Below are 22229 nucleotides of genomic sequence, written 5' to 3'. Positions count from 1 at the left end.
AACATAATCCCAAATTACTAACAAATTAATTATAAAATAATTACAATATTCATACAAAATTACAATATTACATTATTCATACAAAAAAATTGCAATATTCATACAAAATTATAATATTACAATATTCATACAAAAAAAATATAATATTCATACAAAATTACAAAATTACAATATTCATAGAAAAAATTTGCAATATTCATACAAAACTATAATATTACAATATTCATACAAAAAAAATTATAATATTCATACAAAATTACAATATTACAATATTCATACAAAAAATTACTAACCCAAAACTATAAATACAAATTTAATTATAAAATAATTACAATATTCATACAACATTACAATATTCATAAAAAAATTATAATATTCATACAAAAAAGTTAAAATATTCATACAAAATTCTAATCTAAACTATAAACATTAAATATAGATAATTTATAATTAATAATTAATAACAAAAAATTCACAATATCTTCTAAAATATATCCTAAAAAATTCACAAACTATTTTGGTAAATTTTTTTTCTGACATACTATTTCAGTATTTTTTTTTTCTATACTATTTCTGTAAAAAACCCACATAAATGCCTTCCATATTCATTCAAATGTTCAAAAATATGTTATTTGAATCAATTTGGATTCAATTTTCTACAGTCGTTTTCCTTTTTCTTTTTTTAATTTAATATTTTTTATTAAACCTTTTCAAATATTAGCAAATTAAGTGATATAATGTTTACAGGGGTAGTTCATTCAACATTAATTGGCACATGATATCTTGTTCCCCTGTTTTGGAACTGCCATAAGCTGCAATTCTCGTTACCACACCAAACAACAACAAGAAACTTCTAATCAATAATTTTCCTGCCCCCTTTTCTTACAAAACAACAAGCATCCACTTCAATAGATTCCTACCCTACATAAAAACCTATCTCAATTATTCACATTTGATTTGATGGGAACTTTGGTCTTATACCTTATATAAACAATCTTACGATCTCATAGCGTACTTAAAATAAACCCGACACTTGTCTTCTGACAGAATTAACATTCTAATGAATTATGCAAAGTCGACCTATCAACTAGCTAACCTTGAAGTAACTTGCGAACATTAACCCGACGAACCTTGGGAGTATGTAAGGCCCACGTGGAAAAGTTCAAGGCCACTGATTGCTAGTTGTCTTAAAACGTTTTATCTTAGGATATAGAACATCACATCATCGTCATTGTCAGGAATATCAAATCAGACTTCCGTGTCAATAGCCTTAAACACATAGCTAAGCTTGCCTCTCACTATAAAACGACCATGGAGATAGCTCATACACTCTCACATAAACCTTATTCTTCTTCAACCCTAAACTCTCCTACTAAAGATCTTATTCCTTATATTCACCCAAGTGCTCTTCCGTGCAAGCCACTACCTACTTCCCCTATTAATCTAATTGTTAACAGCTTTAGATTCAAGTGATAAGGATGAAAAATTAAAAAAAACAAGATTATGATAATTTTACTTCTATTTAATAATCCAACTTAATTTAACTTCAAATTTGGTTGAAGTCCAATATTAGAATATCAAAAGGTTTTTAGACCAAAAAAACAACCAAAATCTCTCCATTTTTCTTTTATGTGATTCAAAATCAAAGCATGCACAATGACTATAAAGGTGAATTTAATGGGAGGCAAGGGTCTTGGCTTTAAAAAAATTTATAATTCAATTTTCTCAGATTTTTTTATATGATGTTTAAAATTACCCATAATCTTAATCCTTAAATAGGAGAATAAACATACGTCAGCATATTGAAACTTATATCCTCTTACATTAGTAACAATGTCAATACCAATTAAATTAAAACTCGGTTTGAAATTACAAATTAATATATAATAGAATTGCACTTTAATTCTCTTTGAATTCGTCTTTGGTGATTATTGCCAAGAGATAACAAGTTAAGGAAAGTTTCATTCATGTATTGAAAGAGAATTTTTTTAGAAACATGAATTTGTATACATAAATTATCATCATATAAAAATGAAATCTTAATTAACATCATATTTTAGGTTCGGTTTTTGAATAACTCATCCCTCTTCTGTAAGACGATAGCTTAGGGAAACCTAAAAAGTGGACCCCCGGAATTGGAGCAATTAGCAATGAAGAGGGCCCATTTATAGCTATACCTCGACCATCTACAACCTGGAATCCCTTAGCTGTAGAAGAGCTGCCGCAATGTTTTTATGAAAGGAACAGACCCTTAGTCCACTCTGACTTGTCCATGGTCCTAAAACAATGGTCCCAAGCTCATGGGACTGGAAAAAAATATCACCAACAGCGAATACTGCATTTGTTTCCCTGTCGGACCATAAATTAGCATTCCAATATTTTATCTCAAATTTCAACCACCCAATTAATTCATAATATACCCCATCCATCATTTTAGTTTAAAAATTCTCATACTTCAATAAGTTAAACATAAGTATCAGTTGATTAAGTCAGTTAAATCTGATAATCGATAGAGTTAACTTATTTTAATTATCTATTTATTAGTAATCAGCTTTTTTTGTTTGGTGGTGTGTGAGTGTGGTTTTTTTAAAAGAAGCTTTATTTGGTGATTATACTTATTATGATATGAAAAGTGAAAGGGTTTAGATAAAAATATAAATTTAAAAAATGAGTTTGGGTAAAAAAATAAAGCTCGTTTAGAGAATGAGCCAGGTCTTAGGTAAACTTGTTTGGCCTGACCCGTATTTGCAAAAAAAATTGTTATTTTTTTCTGTTTTGTTGCTATTTTACTATTATATTGTTAATATTTTGTTATTATTGTTTGGATATTGTATAACTCTTATTTTTTTAATTAATTTTACTACTATTTTAGAGATATTTGCTTATTAAGTTGCATCTATCTTAGTGTTATTTAAGTATAAAGACTTTTTAATTTGTTGGAAAATATTTATTTTAATGTATTTGATGTATTATATTTTTTTAAAATCATTTTTATATAAAAATAATATAAAAAGAATAATACGAGCGAGACTAGGGTTTTATCTTTTTTTTCATCTGAATCAGACTTAAATAAAAATTTAAATTACATTAAAATGGACTTAAAATTTGATCACAACCCGCTCTGAATCTAACCTGGCCCGGGTCATGATCACCTCTAGTCTTGAAAAGGATAAAAGTTTGAATTAATTCATTCAAAGGATATTTTGATTTCAATGCAATAATTTTGTTCATTTATAGTACTAGATTTGGTGCGCAACTACACAACCATGAAAACGCTTACTACCGTTCTAAATAGAAAAATTACTGTGTTAATAAACGTGTGATTTGTTTATGTAAACTTGATTACGTTGCTAAAGAATTTTTAAGCTAAAGCAATAAAAAGTCAATAAATCAATTCTTTGAAAGTAATATGGGAACAACCATCTGCTTCTTCATTAAATTAATTATAGGAATGTAGTGAAATAATTATTTATAGTTTAGACCAAATTAAGTAAATTAAGAATCAATGCTTTAACTTATTCAATCTATACCATTCAACTGATTAAAAAATCATTTGAAACGAGTCGAAGTTAATTTAAATATTTATTTTAATTTGTTCAAATTCTTTAAAATATTGTATCAAATGAGTTAAAACTTGAAAACCTCCTTCTGTTATCCTTGATAATTAAAAAGTTAAATATATAAATTTATGGTCCTAAATCATCAAATTGCAACAATATTTGGTATTATTTGTATGTGTGAAAAAGACCTCAAATATTTATATCTCATAACAACTAAAAAAACCCACAATTAATTTGTACTTTGAAAAAAAAAACCCAACAATAATGGTTAATATTTGATACATTTTCCCAATTTAAATTATTATTATCACTCAATCTTATATGTAAAATTTCAGTTTGCAGGATAATAAAACAATGTTGGTAAATCTCTTTATACACAAGGGATGGTGATGTATGTGTTGAAAAGTAATAAAAGAAAACTCAGTTGGGGAGAATTTGTTAAAACAAACTAATTATCATTGTGTTACAAAATTCCATAACCATACACGTGGTCGGCATTTTATGGTAGAAGAAAGCGCAACTCAAACAATTTGAGGTTATTATTGGATTTAAACAAGTACTCTGGTCTCAAAAGTCAAAACAGATGTCCAAAGTAGTAACTTGGGAGCAAGCTAGGTCATTTGATGATTGGGGCACAATAATAACACAATTTCATGTATAAAGGGGTAATTTTGTTCCTAACGTATGAGTTAAAAAGGAATTTGGAGTGAGTTAATAATTTAATTCATACAATACACTGTATTTAATTCGGTATAGTCAACTAAAACAATTTTTCGAAATATAATCATGAAATGTGATTTTATAATTGTTTCTGGTCGGGAGTTCAAACCCTGTTCATATAAATGAATCATATTCCTTCTTTGAAAAGAATTTATAATGAGAGAATTAATTACCTCCATCAAAAGTAAATATTATAGTTATGACACATAAAGAGAACTCCTATAAATAAAGAATGACTTGAAATATTTGATAACCACGTTAATTTTAACTAAATTTAGAGCGAAGTAAATTCAACTCTTAAAAGAAAAAGTCAAACTCTCATAATGCCTCTGTTTTCATCTACAAATTATTGAACATCGAGATTCCATTAAAATCACCATGACTGGACTTTCACTCTGAATTTTTTGTGGTCACCGATCTGACTCTGGAGACTCTCACGATCCCCAACCCCAAACCCACAAATTAAGAACCCTAATGGACCGTGGTGCAAAATGACAATTCATGGGGTTTGGAAAATGAACTCAACAAAGTCAACATCTTAGAAAAGCAAGGACTTTTTGGTCATTCTATTGTCATCAGAAAAAATAAATAACCGCAATTTCTCATACTTTTACCTTTTGGGTCAACTTGCTGGCGTATATCTCATCTTTTCTCCTCGTTTCGTAGTTCAACCCGAGGACCCGTGTTGGTTCGCCGATTTTTCCCGGTCCGATACAAGCTTTCACCAGAAAATTAGCTAATAAATTTTTGTTTTAGATTAATTCCGTTAGTTTAATCGACATTAAATATCAATTTTAATTTGATGTGACGCATAACTATATTAAGATGATTTGAATTAAATATATTAAAAATAAGAGAAATGTAAAATCAATCAAATTAATCCATTTATTATTAAATTGCTCAATTTAGTCTTTATATTGTTAAAAGTAAAAATACCATTTACTAATTAGCATAAATATATTCTAAAAGTTTTTTTTTGTTATTTGTTAGGCGATAAACTGTAAATGAAAAAAAATATTTTATGTAATTTTTTAAACATTAAATATTAACTTTATTCTAATTTAACATTATTTATTTTTTTTAATAAAATAAAGAGAAACTAATTTAATCTACACATTATAATAGCAGGATTTCACAAATACGTTCACAAATGTCTGTATCTAATAACTTTTGTAGTTTGATAGTTGTGTTTCATATTTAACATTCCAAATAATAGTTAAATTGACAGATAAATTTGATTAAGAAAATACTAATAAATTAATAACTTCAAATTTGAAATTTGAGGATTAATTATAGTTCGAAAATGCACTTTCTTTTTTTTTGAAGGCTTGGGTTTGATGGGTCGTAGTCTTAGAGGCCGCCCCTAGAACAGCAGGGAATGAAAAATGATTTTTGGTCATAAAAAATACTTCTTAAAAAAAAATGTTGTCAACCGGTAATATATAACTATATAATAATTCAAGGTCAAATCAATATTGAACCCATTTTATATCGAGCTCCCATTGTTCCAACTCTCCCCTGTATCCCATTTTCTCCGATATATATACACACAAATTCCGTCTTCTCTTTATTTATTAGGTGAGGCAAAAAACGAAAAGGTCCAAGCTTTGAGAGAGAGAGAGAGAGAGAGAGGGGGGTTATGGTTGATTGATTTTGATTCTTCTTTAACAAGTTTTTATTGCAAAAAAGGAAATCAACCATGGCTGTTTCTCCATCTTCCATTGCAACTGATCACAAGAAACACTGGTGGGTTACCAATAGAAAGGTAAACAAACAAACAAAAAAACGCTTCATCTTCATCTATTTTATCCATATTCTTCTACAAAGTTTTTCTTTTGTTCTGTTCTTGAAATGGGTTTCTTTCTTTTGATCTAATGCACAAACAGCTTGTAGATAAGTACGTCAAAGATGCGAGGTTCCTCATCGCAACGCGGGAACGAAACGACGTCACTTCCGCCCTCGTTCTTCTCGACGCGGCCTTGGCCCTCTCGCCTCGTTCCGAGTTGGCTCTGGAACTCAAAGCGAGATCTTTGCTCTACCTCAGGCGATTCAGGGACGTCGCCGATATGCTTCAAGATTACATCCCCAGCCTCAAAATGTCGAGCGACGACTCATCTGGCTCCGTCTCCTCGGATATCTCGTCTCAACAGCTCTCGAGGGAGCAAGTCAAGCTTCTCCATTCTGATAACTCGTCGTCGGGTTCACCGGTTCATGACCCATCTTTCAAGTGTTTCTCCATCTCGGACTTGAAGAAGAAAGTCATGGCTGGGTTGTGTAAAAACTACGACAAAGAAGGGCAATGGAGGTAATAAATTTTCAACCTTTTATTCTTCTTCGGTTTCTGGGTTATACATATTTTATGGTTTTGGTTAAATTCCTCTGCCAGTCCCTGTACTTTTTATAAAACTTGAGATTTAGTTTTTCGTTGTCAAAATTTCAAAACATTCAAACTTGGAACATAGTATGAAACGGGAATTTTGACGAAAAATATTTAACGGGGTTAGAAAATTTAAGCATATTTAATTATTTAGTTTAAATTTTTTTTTTAAGATGTAGGGATTTGGTAGCATATTTTGACCTTTAATTTTGCATTGGATTTTGAGTAAATAATTAAATACACAACACTGCCAGCCTTATTGGAATTTGCCAAGTATTTCACTTTCCTCAAAATAAATGCTTTGATTTTAATACACTTGTAAATTAGGTATTGAAGGGCATTTGAGTCATTTTATTCATGATGAACCTCAATTTCTATCAGGTACTTGGTTCTAGGCCAAGCATGTTGCCACCTAGGCCTAATGGAGGACGCCATGGTCTTGCTCCAAACCGGGAAACGCCTCGCCTCCGCCGCGTTCCGCCGAGAAAGCATTTGTTGGTCCGATGACAATTTCACCCTCCCCGTCATTATAACCACCTCAGACATCTCTTCCGCCGCAACGCCTCCCCGCAACGTCAGCTCTCTCTCCCAGTCCGAAAACATTTCCCACCTCCTATCCCACATCAAGCTCCTCATCCGCCGCAAAAGCGCCGCAATCGCTGCCTCGGATGCCGGCCTATACTCAGAATCCATCCGCCATTTCTCGAAAATCGTTGACGGCCGCCGCCCTGCCTCTCAGGGCTTCCTCGCAGAGTGTTACATGCACCGAGCCTCCGCTTACAAGGCCTCGGGTCGCATAGCCGAGTCGATCTCGGATTGCAACAAGACCTTAGCCCTCGATCCTACTTCCATCCAAGCGCTTGAAACCAGGGCCGAACTGTTGGAAACAATACGCTGTTTGCCCGACTGTTTGCACGACCTTGAACACTTGAAGCTCCTTTACAATTCAATCATGCGTGATAGAAAGCTTCCAGGTCCACCATGGAAGCGTCACAATGTGAGGTACAGGGAGATACCAGGGAAGCTCTGTGCATTAACGGCTAAGATTCAACGATTGAAGCAAAGGGTAGCTTCAGGGGAGACCGGGAATGTCGATTACTACGCATTGATTGGTTTAAAACGTGGGTGCTCGAGGTCTGAATTAGAGAGGGCGCATTTGCTGCTTTGTTTAAGGCACAAGCCCGATAAAGCCACCGGCTTTATCGACCGGTGCGAGTTGGCCGACGAGCGGGATCTCGACTCGGTTAAAGACAGAGCCAAGATGTCGGCTTTGCTCCTATATAGATTGCTTCAAAAGGGGTATTCTAGCGTGATGTCTGCTATTATGGATGAAGAAGCGGCTGAGAAGCAAAGGAAGAAAGCTGCGGCGGCGACGGCGGCTTTACAAGCAGCAATTCAAGTGCAGCAAACACAGTGTTGTAACTCTAAATTGGAACCTGAAACTGGTTTCAATGACAGGGTTAATTCGGGTGAAAACAAAGCCGCAACAAATGCGTTTCAAGGTGTGTTTTGCAGGGATCTCGCTGCGGTCGGGAGTTTGCTATCACAAGTTGGGTTTAATCGTCCGATTCCGGTGAAGTACGAGGCGCTGAGCTGCTGAGTTTTGCTTGGAAAATCAATGCCGGGTCACTGTAGATAGCTGCTCGTGAGGTTTTTTTTCCGGCAGAAGAGTCGCCGTTCATTCACTGTCTGTAAAGAAAAAAAGATCAAGTTTTTTTTGCCTGCCGGAAAATTTTGTCACGCTTTTCTGTTAGCTCCTACATGTACAGTAATTTCCCTTTATTTTTGTTGTTGTTTCAAAACAGTATTTTTCATATTGAATTTTTACATTTTGGTACATTTGATTTCGTACTCTGATTTCTGAACTTTTTTCTTTCTTTCATTCATTAGAATTTTTGGATTTCAATTGATATGAATTTGGATTGGCACCAAACATGGAGATAACATATCAAATGAAAAGCTTACACCTCTGAATTGGATGGACTACATTAGTTTTGTATTGATATTTAAACTGATGATACGTAGTTTGCATTGGCCTTCTCGGAATGGTCTTCTCCGATTGCAATCCTCAACGGATCTAATTGAAACAAAGCTGTCTCCGATGGTTAATAATCATTTTACAGCGGCAGACCATTAGTAAAAGTAGCTGCTCTCCATGCAATTCCTTGTTGAGAGTAATCGTTATACGTAAATAAACGTGATAGTTTAAATTTTGACCCAGAATTCAGTGTAATCGAAGGATACCACCAAAAAAGAAAGAGGGGAACAATTAAACACCACCGTTGAGTATAATCGATCAGTTTGGTTTTTCATGGGAAGTGGGAACCAAACAAAGAATCATTCTCATATAAAAACAAGGTGCTATTGACTTTTGAGGACATTCGAGTTCGACACATCATTTTCACATTTTTCTTTCTCACCAATAATCAAATTATCATCATTTGGAATTAGTTAAATCATCAGGTACTTGATAAATATGTATAGGGCCACTTATCCTTTTTTATTGTAGCTTTAAAAAGCTTCTCATTTCCTTTCCTTGCAAGTGATATTATGCTCCCTTCCCCCATAAAAATCGGCTCTCACACTTCCGTTTCCTTTGCTTCTTTCGTCTACCATCCCTTCTTTTTCATCTTTATATCACTTTATGCATTGAGATGATTCGATTATCAATTCAGCGTATTCTTACATAAAACCGAAACAGGATTTGAGACACCCTAGGCATAGGACCAACCATTTTCTGGAACACCAAAACCACCATGTTGTCATCATGACAGAACACAGCTCACTTTTACTCCAAAATTTCCCATCTCCCATGAAATATGTGAAACCTCCTCCAACCACATGATAATACCCCTTTGCATAATTAGCTTCGCGTGACTACACAGCCACCAACTACTCATTATACAAACAAATACCACAAAAACATCAAATATATAGTGTAAAATATAGTAAAAGCAAATAATAATAAATCCCCTCCAAAAATTAGAAATATGAATCTGATTCGGGTGCAATAAAGTGGGAAAAAAGAGAGATGCCTTCCACATCTTAATCTCTCTCTTTTTACAATTTGATTCCTTTGAATTTGAGGTGTTTATTGCTGTACTGGTCATGTTTGGGTGGAGTTTATGTACAATTTTAATTTATTTTATATTCATCTAAGTTTTGCCTCAACAAAAAATGTAGGTTTAAAATTTTGCCAAATTCATTCACATTTATAAATAGTTAACTGAAGCCTTAATTTTTTAAAAAAATACATATTATTTTTTAGAAAATTATTTAGAAAACCAACAGTGAAGTTTTCAAACTTCACAAAGGTTATGAGTTGACAAGTGCCCCACAGTTATATAGTTAAATATTAAAAAAATAAATATTTTTAAAAAAAAAGAGAGACTGCTAGTGGACAGAATACTAACTCATTATTTTTATTTTTACTTTTAACATTTTAGATGTTTTTACTAGAATTTCAAATGTAGATAATATTTCTTTTTAATGTTTATATAGTATTATATTATTATATATTTAATTTTGTGATATATATTATATAATATAAAAATATATTAAAATAGTATAAAATGGGTTGAATTTGATTAAACTCAAGTCTTGAATGGTGAAGTTTAAGTCCGATCCATGTTTTAAATGATTTTTTTTAACTCATTGTTCGAGCATTGTATTATTTATCAAACTCTGATTTTAAAAAAAAATCAAATTTTGAGGATGAGAAAGAAAATCTAAAATTAAGGTTACAACTGAAAGCATTAGCAATTTTTAATAGTGTTTATTTTAATAAACATTTATCGTTAAGTATTACGCCTGTTCAACCTTTTAAAGCAGAATTTGGTTTTCTCAATATTCTTGCGGAGGAAGAAAAGGGAAAGTTTGGCATCAATTCTCGCAAGGGTATAACATTTTATTTGACCTTTATTATTGTATTATTTGTTGGTACCTCATTTAAATAATGTTTTCTTGATATAAGATGAACTATTTATTTGAAGAATAAAATGCTGTGAGTAGGTTAAAATGATTGGGATGCGGATGTCAAAAGAAGATTAAAGAGAGTTTAGGGATGAAGTTTGAGAGAGCTAATGGTAAAAAAATTTAATATTTTATAGAGGACTAAAAATGAATTATACCGATTATTTAAGGGAGTCAAAGTCGTTGATTGCCCCTAGTTATGTCCCAAGTTTTAATGTTTGAATTATCATACATGTCAAGCATGTGGTCTCACTAATTTAAACAGATGGATGCCTCAACTCACAAAACAATCTTCCTTAATCAAATGCATTAATTTAACAATTTTTTTTTTGTAAATGAAGAAAAAATAGATTTACTTTGAATTTAAATTTAATCGCGAAAATAAATACAAAAAATTTGAAGAAATAGTAAACAAAAATGGGATTAAGATGGAGAGAAAGGGAGTTGGGGGATAAAAAGGAACACGTGAGGTGATGTTTGAATGTTGGGGACATTGGAAAGGGGAGAGAATGTGGTGGCCGGATTAAAGGATGATGTCAATGACAGACAAGCTAATCTAAGACACCCATGTGATGCAATCATGTGATTTTATTTTATCTTTTATGAATCAATAATCTCACTATAGCCTTTTGTGCTTTTCCCTAATTTGCCTCTTCATTCCCTTCTCTTTCTTCTAACATAAAGAAAGAATGTTTTGGTCTTTTTCTTTTATTCTTTTGCGTTTTTGGGTATTCAGTAGTTGGGATTTTTTACTTTGTCAAAAGCTAATTATAGTCATATTAAAAACACTTTCACTGAGATCCGAGTCCGATTTGCTTTTTTAACATTTTTTCAAAAGAAAAAAACATTCATGAATACTTACATAATCACATTAATACTTGGCCATTTCGAGGGTTTTTTTAGGATTAATTTATAATTTGGCTCTTGTATTATACTTAATTTTCAGTTTAGTTCTTAGAACTTTTTTCTTACTTAGGTTATTTAGCTATCGTTTTTGTCCAACACACTAGAAAAAATGTCAAAAGATTATAACATGAGGCACATTTTTATGGGATATAGGTAATTTTTGAGGTAAAACAAAACAAAAATGATAACTTAGGTATTAAAGTGAAATAGTGTTGATACCAAGCTGAAATGGCTTAGTTGGCGAAGAGCTGTCGGAGGTGTTGTGAGTGCTTACAAGGAAGAAAGGTAGCCGAGAGAGAGAGATCATATTCATTATGTAATATTCACAATTTTAAAAATGTCTATATTTTCAAATGCCCAATAATTGTGTGGTCCATTAGCCCATCTCTTTATAAAGCCCAACTTTATCTATGTTATAGGTTTTTGAGGGAAAAAAGGGATAAAATCACGGGCAAAATACCATTAAAAGCTTATTTTTTTAAAATTTACCGAAATGGGCCCTGTATTTTATTATTTACCGAAATGGGTCTTTCCCCGAAAACGCGTCCCCGTCAGCACGATGTCAAGGGACGTGTCAGCAAAACGTGTCCCTTGGGGCGCGCTTTGCTTACTTGGACACAAAACGCGCTTACGATGACGCGATTTGTTGCCACGTAGCGCGCCCTTGGGGACGCGTTTTCCTCGCGTGAACAGTGCAACGGTCATTTTTTTACCGTTGCCCACCCCTCAACAGTAAAAAAAACCGTATAAAACCACCCACCCTTTCATTTTTTTTCACAAACTAATCCTCTCTCAATTATTTTCTCAATTTGCTCACAATTTGCTCTCAATTTCCTTTCAAATTTCTCTCAAATCCATATTTAATTTTAATTTACTCTCAATTTCCTCTTAAATTTCTCTTAAATCCCTATTTTTAATTATTTTTAAAAATATTTAATTTTTTTAAATCGTAAAAATTTGTACGAATTTAGCAATGGCCGGAGAATTGATTCGTCTTGATAACCAGCACATATCTATCGAACAAATGAAAATGGTAAGTGTTAAATTTATTTTTTAAATATTATTTAAGATTTTTTTATTTATGCATTTTTAGATAATTATTAATTTATTATTTGTTATAAAATTTTGTAGATCGGATATTGGAATGCTATATCCGGAATATGCATGGTCCTCCATCACCGTTGGTAGAGAATTACCTGCGGGAAGTGGGTTTTTGGCACGTGGCGACGATAGGGCGGGGATGCAAGTTGGACTCGAAACTTATTAGTGCGTTGATCGAGAGGTGGAGACCCGAGACGCACACATTCCATCTTCCATGTGGAGAGTGCACTATCACTTTGGAAGATGTCAATCTACAATTGGGATTGCCGGTGGACGGGTACCCAATCACCAGGTCTGTTCAATCTGGCGATAGGGGAGCGGTGTGCTACGAGCTGTTGGGCGCTATTCCGGAGAAAATTAACAGAGGTCTTATCGGGATGGGCTGGTTACGAGACACATTTCCGGATCCAGATGATGATTCAACCGAAGTAGAAAGAATTTGATATGCTCGGGCATACATTCTTCAGATAATTGGAGGTTATCTGATGCCAGACTTGTCACAGAACCTCGTACATCTAAGATGGCTGCTGAAACTCGTTGATTTTAGAGCAGCTGGTGAATTGAGTTGGGGGTCTACCGTCTTGGCAACATTATATCGGGAGATGTGCTGGGCGACGCGACCGAGTAAAGCGAAAATCGGAGGTTGCCTGTCACTACTGCAGTCATGGGCACGGTTTCACTTTCTATTTCTACGTCCTCGAGTGGACCACCCATATACATTCCCACTAATAACGAGGTAAATTTTATATTATATTTTTATAATTATTATGTAGATTTTTAAAAATAATAGTATGCTAAAAATTTATTTAATTAGGTGGAACCATCCAACAAATTATGCTCGATTACCTACCTCTCTTAAAGATATACGGCTTCTATTAGACCAACAGCCGAAAGCACATGTAAGTATTAAATAAAATTTATATTTCCATCATGAGCTAATCGATTGGTATTTAGTATTTAGTAATATGTATATAACTAATATTTCTATCATGTTCATATAGTTTCAATGGACACCATACGAGGATCTGGCAATTCGGGCAGTAATTCCGGATAAGTTCTTCCAAAATCCAAACGCTTGGCACGCGAAAGTCGCGTTGATCAATTATGCGACCGTGGAGATGCACCAGTCAGACAGAGTGTTACGACAATTTGAATGTAGACAATCGATTCCCGTGGCACCTGAAGTGTTTGATGATCACCACAAAATCGACCTACGACATTTGCATATGGATTGGCCGAGATTCTGGTCCCACTACATCCAAATATGAGAAGACCGGTACGATTATATACCTACTCTAGAACCGATCATCGTTCCGGAGTTAGCGTGCGTGCCGGAATACATGCCATGGTTTAGGATTCATGGCAAGCCGTATTTACTGTTGGTAGAGGAAAGGCAGAGGTAATTACGTATCCAAAGGGAACGACGTGGGCCTTTAAATCCAAGACGAAGGGACGACGATGCAGGCCCATCAATGAGGCCCAGACATTCACCCGGCCCATCATCAGCGGCCATTCAATCACCAGGCCCAGCGAGAGTACCGACACAGTCACCCGACCCAGCAGTTCAACCAACGATACCCACGGCACAGCCTTTTCAGATGATGCCAGGTGCGTATCCTAGCTCTTTTTTGTATCCTAACCCTTATATGTTTCCTTTTTCGAGTCCTATGGCAGGTTGGAGCCAATGGCCCGGTTCATCTCCATTTTCTGTTACGCCGAGTGGACCACCGATGTATAGGCCAGCGTCGCATGAGGGATCGCAAGAAAGGCCGTCGGGGAGCTCTTCTTTTTACCAATCCCATCATCGTATGGGTTTCAAACATCGTCGCCGTTGGTGATGCAAACACCTCCACATTCACTATTCTATCAAGGTGGCTCATCGTCCCAACACCAACAACCAGATGCTCTACTGGAGGGGCCAGAATTCCCGCCGGAGCAACCATAACCCCCGTCGAAAGCTGGACAAAGGAGGAATCCAGGGCGTAACCGTCGACAGCTGCCATGTGGCACTAAATCCGGCGGGCACGGAGATTGATTTGTATTTTAATATATTTGTATAAACATTTTGAATATTTTGATATTATTTGATGTAATAAAATATAAATTTATTTGAGTTATTACTTAAAAACCCTAAACTAATTTATTAAAAATTTATAAATTTATAAATTATTATTTAATTGACAAACCCTAACAAAAACTCCAACCCTAACTCTAACCCTTAACTTAAAAACCCTAAACCCTTAACTTAAAAATCCTAACCCTAAACTTAAAAACCCTAACCGTAACCCTTAACTTAAAAACACCAAAACCCTAATATTAACAAAAACCCTAACTCTAACTCTAAACCTAATCCTAATATGATATAATTTGATAAATTTACTAACAATTAATACAATTAACAATTAATAATTTGACTAACAAAATGTTAGATTTTACAAAATGTTTTGACTGGTACTAACAATTAATAATTTGATAATTTTATTAACAATTAATACAATTAACAATTAATAATTTTACTAACAAAATGTTAGATTTTACAAAATGTTTTGACTGGTACAAAAAAATATAATTTGTTTACAATGACATTCAACCATTGCGATTTGGGCATGATCAACTTGTATGACCTGGATTCCTACACCATCCGCACAACTTCTATTGACTGGCTATTTCTCAGATATCCATATTGTTACGTATTCTAGTCAAGCAAGGTCGACCCTTTGGTTTGCGATGCAATTCTCTATCCGGTAACAGCTTAAAAGGAGCAAGAGATACGAGCGGCCACTTACGTTCATCTTGAACCGGTGGGAAAATGTCTCCAGACGTTGTACATGTTTTCTAATTTGTACACTTCGTCTACATAGCTCATCGAATCCAGACGGAGATTCTGACAAGCTGCAATAACATGAGCGCATGGATAACGAAGTGCATCAAACATCCCACAGCCGCAAGTCCTATTTCACAAGTGTACACGATATTGCCCGCCAACAACACATTGGTGCGGTCTGTCAAACTCTGTCACGCGAAACCATAAGTTGTCTCAATCGTGACACACTGTGTGCATGGTGTTCGCCCGTGCCTTGGCATTGTTAATTTCTTGCACTACCTTACTGCACCATACATGGCCTCCCTGCATCTGGCCTGCATAACTCGCTGCTCACTTTGGAAATAGTGCCACCAAACGAAAATATGTCTTTCGCACAACCGATGTTATCGGTAGATGACGTGTTCCTTTTAGAACAGAATTTATACATTCAGCCAGGTTTGAGGTCATATAACCATATTGTAGGCCGCCGTCGTATGCTTGTGCCCACTGTTCGAAACGTATGTTACAAAGGTAGTCTGCGCCTTCTCCGTTAATTGAACATAAAATTACCAACATCTCGTGAAAACAGTCTTTATTTATTTCATACCCTACCAATATAAGTTCATAGCGAATATTACATACCACTTCTTCATTTACAACTAATTCAAATTGACAAACGAAATAACACAGATAGAGATTAAATACCCATGTTGGTCACTTGTTGACGTTCGCTCTTAGATTGATATTGCCTGTAGTAGTTGGAAGCAATATGCCTTAGGCAATATCGATGGTGTGTGCACTGCCATAAGCTTCCCTGTCGATCAAATGCAGCTAGTATACCAGTGCCCCGATCTGAAATAACCCAAATATCAGGTTGGGGGCACACATGCGTCCTTAACCTAGATAGAAAGAAATCCCAGTCATCAGATGACTCCCCTGGTGTTATTGCAAACGCAATTGGAAGAATTCTCCCACCGCCATCCTGTGCCACTACAAGCAATAGCCGATGAGTATACCTACCAAACATAAAGGTACCGTCAATTTGTACCAATTGCTTGCAGTATGGAAATGCGTCTTGGCATTGCTTAAAGGTCCAAAACAGGCGTTTGAACACTTGGCATCCACGTAGCAATCGGCCATTGTAGTATGCATGTTCCGTTTCAAGGTCTGTGATGGCACCTAGGACGTATCTCTCTAGCACTTGCCACCACTGCCATATTTCATTATATGAGGCGTCCCACCCACTATGTATCTTCTCCAACGCCTTCTGCTTAACTATCCAAGCCTTGCAGTAAGAGGGCGTGTACCCCATTTGGCTACGAATATTGGCAATTAATACCGGCACTGAAGTCCTGGGATCTGCTTTCACCGTGGGCAGTATCAAGCTAGCTAACATAGCTGAACCCATCTTGGGATGATCTTGTGAAACACCTATAAACAAAGTACATTAAATAATGCAACATTACATAACAACAGTATTATTTAGAAACCGTCAATACTGTACCTGCAGCACATGTATGTGGACCTTTATACTTTTTTTATCTCCCACAACCCTGTCCTTTTCCTCAACGAGGCGTAGATTTTTCATGAACATGTGCCGTCTTGCACGGTACACTTTGCCTCAAACTTATCAGATTTGGATTTAATGACGTGGTAGTTAACGCCGTTTTTGATGCTATGTTGTTTCAAAGTACCAATAAAACTATCCTTGTTGGAAAACTGATTACCAACTTCAAATTCACCCAAATCTAGCCCCGAAATTGTTGGAAACTCCAACGCATTATCTGCAGACAGATCGACATAATGCATGTGGGCTAAAGGTGAGTATGCTCTGAATCGTAGATTTTCTTCTTTATCTGAACTCCTTTCAGCATCTTCAGGTTTTGTTGGAATAGGCTCCGGCTCAGAAAATGAGCCAACTTCTACACCATCGGGCCCAGGCTCTCGAGGTGGATCCACATTGGAGTCATCTTCTAACCCACCATCATCTGCAGCGTACGAGGTCCCCTCACCGGTGGACGTCGTAGGGAGTACATCATCCCTTCTTCTGGGCATTTCATAACGTCCCCAATTGGATGTAGATTGCCAACCACTAGAACTTGATGTCGTTCCCCAGTATGTATTTCCAGCATTAAACATCGAGCCACCGACGTATATGTCCCATCCACCGACAGAGTGTTTTAAAGGAAATGTGCATTCCACACCGCTACCAAACATGGGCTGTTCTGTATTTTGTAACCCGCTAACCGAGTGTTGGCCAATGGTCGTGTATACATCTCGAACATCGGTTGCAAGTACATTAGTTGTCGATGTAAATTGTACATATAACTCAATATAAGGTGCTCCACTAACAAGATGAGTCTGCACCATTGCCTCCAAGCTACGAGCACATTTTATGTCGAACGAGTTATTTGTCTTTGGATCAATAGAAGAACAAAATTGATACGTAACAGACAGAACTTTCATTAGCGTCATTCCGAAAATTTTACGCATAATTCTTTTACGAAGTTCTGTCAAATCTATGTTCTGGTTAAAAACCAGTCACACCGTATTCTCCGAAAAAAACAACACTGTTCTCGGTGTAGCAAACCTCACCATCATAGTAAATAACAACACCAATACGTTCACTCATATTTAATTTCTAACCTTTTTAGCCTCTCTAAATTGTCTTTGCTGTGTAACTTATGCAATCTGAAAACATTTTTTTGCCTCATTTATAGCCTCAGCCCAAACATGCTACCGTAGCAAAAGCGCGTCCACAAGGGCACGATTTCATAAATTCTTCTGATAAAGCATCCTGCTTGAAGCATTTTTTATACTATTTGCTCAGAAACGTCAACTCGAAATTATTTTTTCAGGACCTACTGTAGCAAAAGCGCGTCCACGTGGGCGCGATTTTAGAAATTCTTCTGATAAAGCATCCTGCTTGAAGCATTTTTTATACTATTGGCTTAGAAACGTCAACTCGAAATTATTTTTTCAGGACCTACTATAGCAAAAGCGTGTCCACGTGGGCGTGATTTCAGAAATTCTACTGATAAAGCATTCTGCTTGAAGCGTTTTTTATACTATTTTTTTAGAAACGTCAACTCGAAATTATTTTTTCAGGAGCTACTGTAGCAAAAGCGCGTCCACGTGGGCGCGATTTTAGAAATTCTTCTGATAAAGCATCCTGCTTTGATTTTATCTTAAAAACCCATAAACAAGAAACTGAATATAATTTTGAAAAAATTATAATTAATTTAATTAAGAAACCCTAAACCTTAATCCATTATTTGTTTAATTTTTTTCTCTAAAACCCTAAAAATCCTAAAAACCTTAAACTCTAACCCTAAAAACCCAAAACCTAACGTGGGAGAAACAGCAAAAACGCGTCTTCAGGGGCGCGCTACGTGGCAACAAAACGCGTCCACGTCAGCGCGCTTTGCTTACATGACAACAAATCGAGTCCTCGTAAGCGCGCTTTGTGTCCACGTAAGCAAAGTGCGCCCCACAGGGACGCGTTTTACTGACATGTCCCCTGACATCGCGCTGACGGGGATGCGTTTTTGGGGAAAATGGCCCATTCCGATAAATAATAAAATACTGGGCCTATTTCGGTAAATTTAAAAAAAAAGATTTTTTGGTATTTTGCCTTAAAATCACTTTATGGTATTTTTTATGATATTTTTTTAGTGGGTTTAACAAGGAAGAAACTCACCCTAGAAAAGAGGAAGTGTAAATCGATTTTTTATTTTAACAATCAAGGAGAGTCTTGATTTAGATTTCTTAAAATCTTTATGTTTTAAATTATTTTTCATAAAATCCGTATATTTATTTGGGTTAGTTTAATAGTTTTTCAAATTCTAACAACTTTTTGTTGGGATTGACCCGATTAAGCAACAAATAAGTGAAAATAGTGGAAGAAATTGATAAATTAAACACACAAATTTAACGTGGAAAAACCTTTTCAAAGAGGATATAAAACTACGGGCAAATATAATTTTACTATAATGGCAAAAGAACGAAGAGTACAAAAGATAGAGATAAAAACTAAACCTCAAAAACCCAAAAACAAAGAACCCTCAAAACGTAAACACAAAATTCTCTAAATGTGTTATGAGTTTTAATCTCTAATGGCTGTATTTTTTAAGGTTGTAAAAGAGCCTATTTATAGGCTAAATTCATAGGTCAAATAATAATAATAATCTAGACTAATCAGAGTTTGATTGAAACAAATAAACAAAGTTTAACTAGAAGATTATTTCTCAAATTTGACTAAAATAGGAGTCATACTTAACAAATCTCCACCTTGACTCATATTTCCACAACGTCATCTTTGCCAAAGCCTGTCACGGACCTATCTTGAACTATGTAGGGAATTAACTGAGTCGAATCTGTGCTTAGAAACTAAAAGACTTTTAGCCTTTGACTTGTACACTGTCAAATCAAAACTAACCCGAATTTGATTTTCAAAAACACAATGCCCTAACTTTTCAAAACCTGTATCCAAAAGAGAACCTCTCTTCAACGAAATGATTATACCTTTTTCCCTCTTATGACCAAGTTACCTCCGCTCCAAACGAGTTGACTTCAACTCTGTAACAGACCAGGGACGTCCGATTTCCCCAGTCACTGTAGAACCTTTCAGAATATAAATACTAGCGGTTCTTTTACCTTTTAACAAAACAAGAGCTCTACGAGATACTTTCATGCCGCTCGACTCGATGTTGATTCTGCATTCTTTCAAGTCTAAAATACTCAAGGAGATGAGATTCTTTCGTAAATCAGGTACATACCTGACATCTAAGAGCATCCTAATCATCATATCGTGTATCCTAATTTTAACAGTACCAATACCAATTACCTTACTAGATGAATCAATTCTCATGCGCACAACTCCACATTCAACCAAACTGTATGTGAGAACCATTCTCTAATGGGACACATATGGAAAGAACATCCCGAATCTAGGATCCACTCGGATGTAAGTTTGGAGTTATCGCTTATTGACACTAACAAGAAATCATTACCGCTTTCATCGACCAAATTAGCACCAACTACATCTTCCTCGTTACTCTTTTATTTCATAATTTTTAATAATTTACTTTGACATGACCTAACTTTTTATAATAGCGACACCTTTTGTCTCGTTGCTTTGATGCTACCAAAATAGAAGCTTGCTTATCTGTCTTGCTATCCAAACCAAACTCATTGTCGAGTTTGTCTCTACTCAACAAATGACCCTTCACATTTTCGAAAGAGAGTTTGTCTCTGCCATAAATCAAGGTTTCCGTGAAAAACTTGTATGAAGAGGTAAATAGCACAATAATAGCATAGCCTGATCTTCATCGTCAATCTGAACCTCAATGTTCCTTAAATCATTTAAAAGAGCAATGAATTGACTGATGTGATCTCTAAGAAGCTCACCTTTGTTCATGTGAAACATAAATAGACATTGTTTCAACAGTAAATGGTTAGCCAGAGACTTGGTCGCATAAATAGTTTCTAACCTTTTCCACAAGGTAGATAAGGTCTTCTCCATCAATACCTCCTGTAAGTAATATCGTATTTGTGAGGCACAACTGGATTGTAGACAATGCCTTTTCATCAAGCTCTTCCCATTCTGTTTGATTTAGGTTCTCGGCTTTTTCCCGGTAGTAACCTTTTTCAAGCCGGTTTGAACTAGAATTGCCATCATCTGAATTTGCCATAGATTAAAATTTGTGACATCATCTGAATTTGACATCATCACCTTGTTGTTGCCATCTCTGAACGGGTTGATCTACAAAAATTGAACTAGCTGTGATACCACTTGTTGAGATCGACCCGATTAAGCAACGAACAAGTAGAAATAGTGGAAGAAATTGAGAAATTGAACACACAAATTTAACGTGGAAAAACCCCTCTAAAGAGGATAAAAATTACGGGCAAAGATAATTTTACTATAATGGCTAAAGAACGAATAGTACAAAAGATGGAGATAAAAACTAAACCCCAAAAATTTGAAAACAAAGAACCCTCAAAACGTAAACACAAAATTCTTTAAATGTGTTATGAGTTCTAATCTCTAATGGATGTATTTTCTAAGGTTGTAAAAGAAATTATTTATAGGTTAAATTCGTAGGTCAAATGATAAAATAATCTAGACTAATCAAAGTTTGATTGAAACAAATAAACAGAGTTTAACTAGAAGATTATTTCTCAAATTTGACTGAAATAAGTGTCATACTTAACATTTTTCAATGAGGTTCCAGTAATATTTTTGGTACCCAATGAAAGTTCTTTTCAAGACCTTTCAAATGGTATGTGTGACATCTTTTTTGATGGGGTAATTTAGGAGAAAATAACTTTGATGTTTGTCGTGTGAATTTTGACAGTTTCAAGTAGCCAAATTTAAGACACTAGAAATCTATCTATAGGTGTTCTTTTGTTTCAAAATTTAGATATTTTTCGTAATATGAAGTTTATACTATCATTTGGCATTTCTATCCTCATCATATGATTTCGGTGTTGAAAGATACAAGACCCTAATTGTTAACCCAGAAAATCTAGGTAGTTTGTGATAAATTCCTATGTTTTGGCTTTTCAAAATAAGGCTTTTGGTAATAAATTTTGATGAAACAAGTTTATCAATTTTAGTACTACATTTAATCTTTAAATTCATGTTTTTACACTATCGAAATACCCAATAAACTATGAGTTAGAGCCGCTTCAAGTAAGCCAAATGATCATGAAGTTTATAATTCCAACTACCCATAGCCCCTCCCCAACCCATAAATAGGAGGATAATGCGTTTCAGCGCACTCAA

At 35.0% G+C, this 22229-nt stretch overlaps 1 protein-coding gene across 1 annotated transcript; it reads left to right on the top strand.

Annotated features, from left to right (window-relative positions):
- Window positions 1-5712: 5712 nt before the first annotated feature.
- Window positions 5713-8496, top strand: LOC107910925 (uncharacterized). The gene is made up of 3 exons (XM_016838844.2): window positions 5713-6045; window positions 6167-6585; window positions 7039-8496. Exons 1-3 carry the CDS (start codon window positions 5980-5982, stop codon window positions 8255-8257), a joined length of 1704 nt encoding a protein of 567 aa, XP_016694333.1. The 5' UTR covers window positions 5713-5979; the 3' UTR covers window positions 8258-8496.
- Window positions 8497-22229: the final 13733 nt, after the last annotated feature.

Source organism: Gossypium hirsutum, chromosome D08 (assembly GCF_007990345.1).
Source record: "Gossypium hirsutum isolate 1008001.06 chromosome D08, Gossypium_hirsutum_v2.1, whole genome shotgun sequence".
In the NCBI taxonomy this organism is placed as follows: Eukaryota; Viridiplantae; Streptophyta; class Magnoliopsida; order Malvales; family Malvaceae; genus Gossypium; species Gossypium hirsutum.
Note: the sequence above shows the minus strand (reverse complement) of the source record. Positions and strands in the feature narration are given on the sequence as shown.

Coding starts and splice junctions, on each gene's coding strand:
- LOC107910925 (XM_016838844.2), top strand. CDS start 5,980: ATGGCTGTTTCTCCATCTTCCATTGCAACTGATCACAAGAAACACTGG. Junction 6,046..6,166: donor GGTGGGTTACCAATAGAAAG/GTAAACAAACAA, acceptor ATGCACAAACAG/CTTGTAGATAAGTACGTCAA. Junction 6,586..7,038: donor GACAAAGAAGGGCAATGGAG/GTAATAAATTTT, acceptor AATTTCTATCAG/GTACTTGGTTCTAGGCCAAG.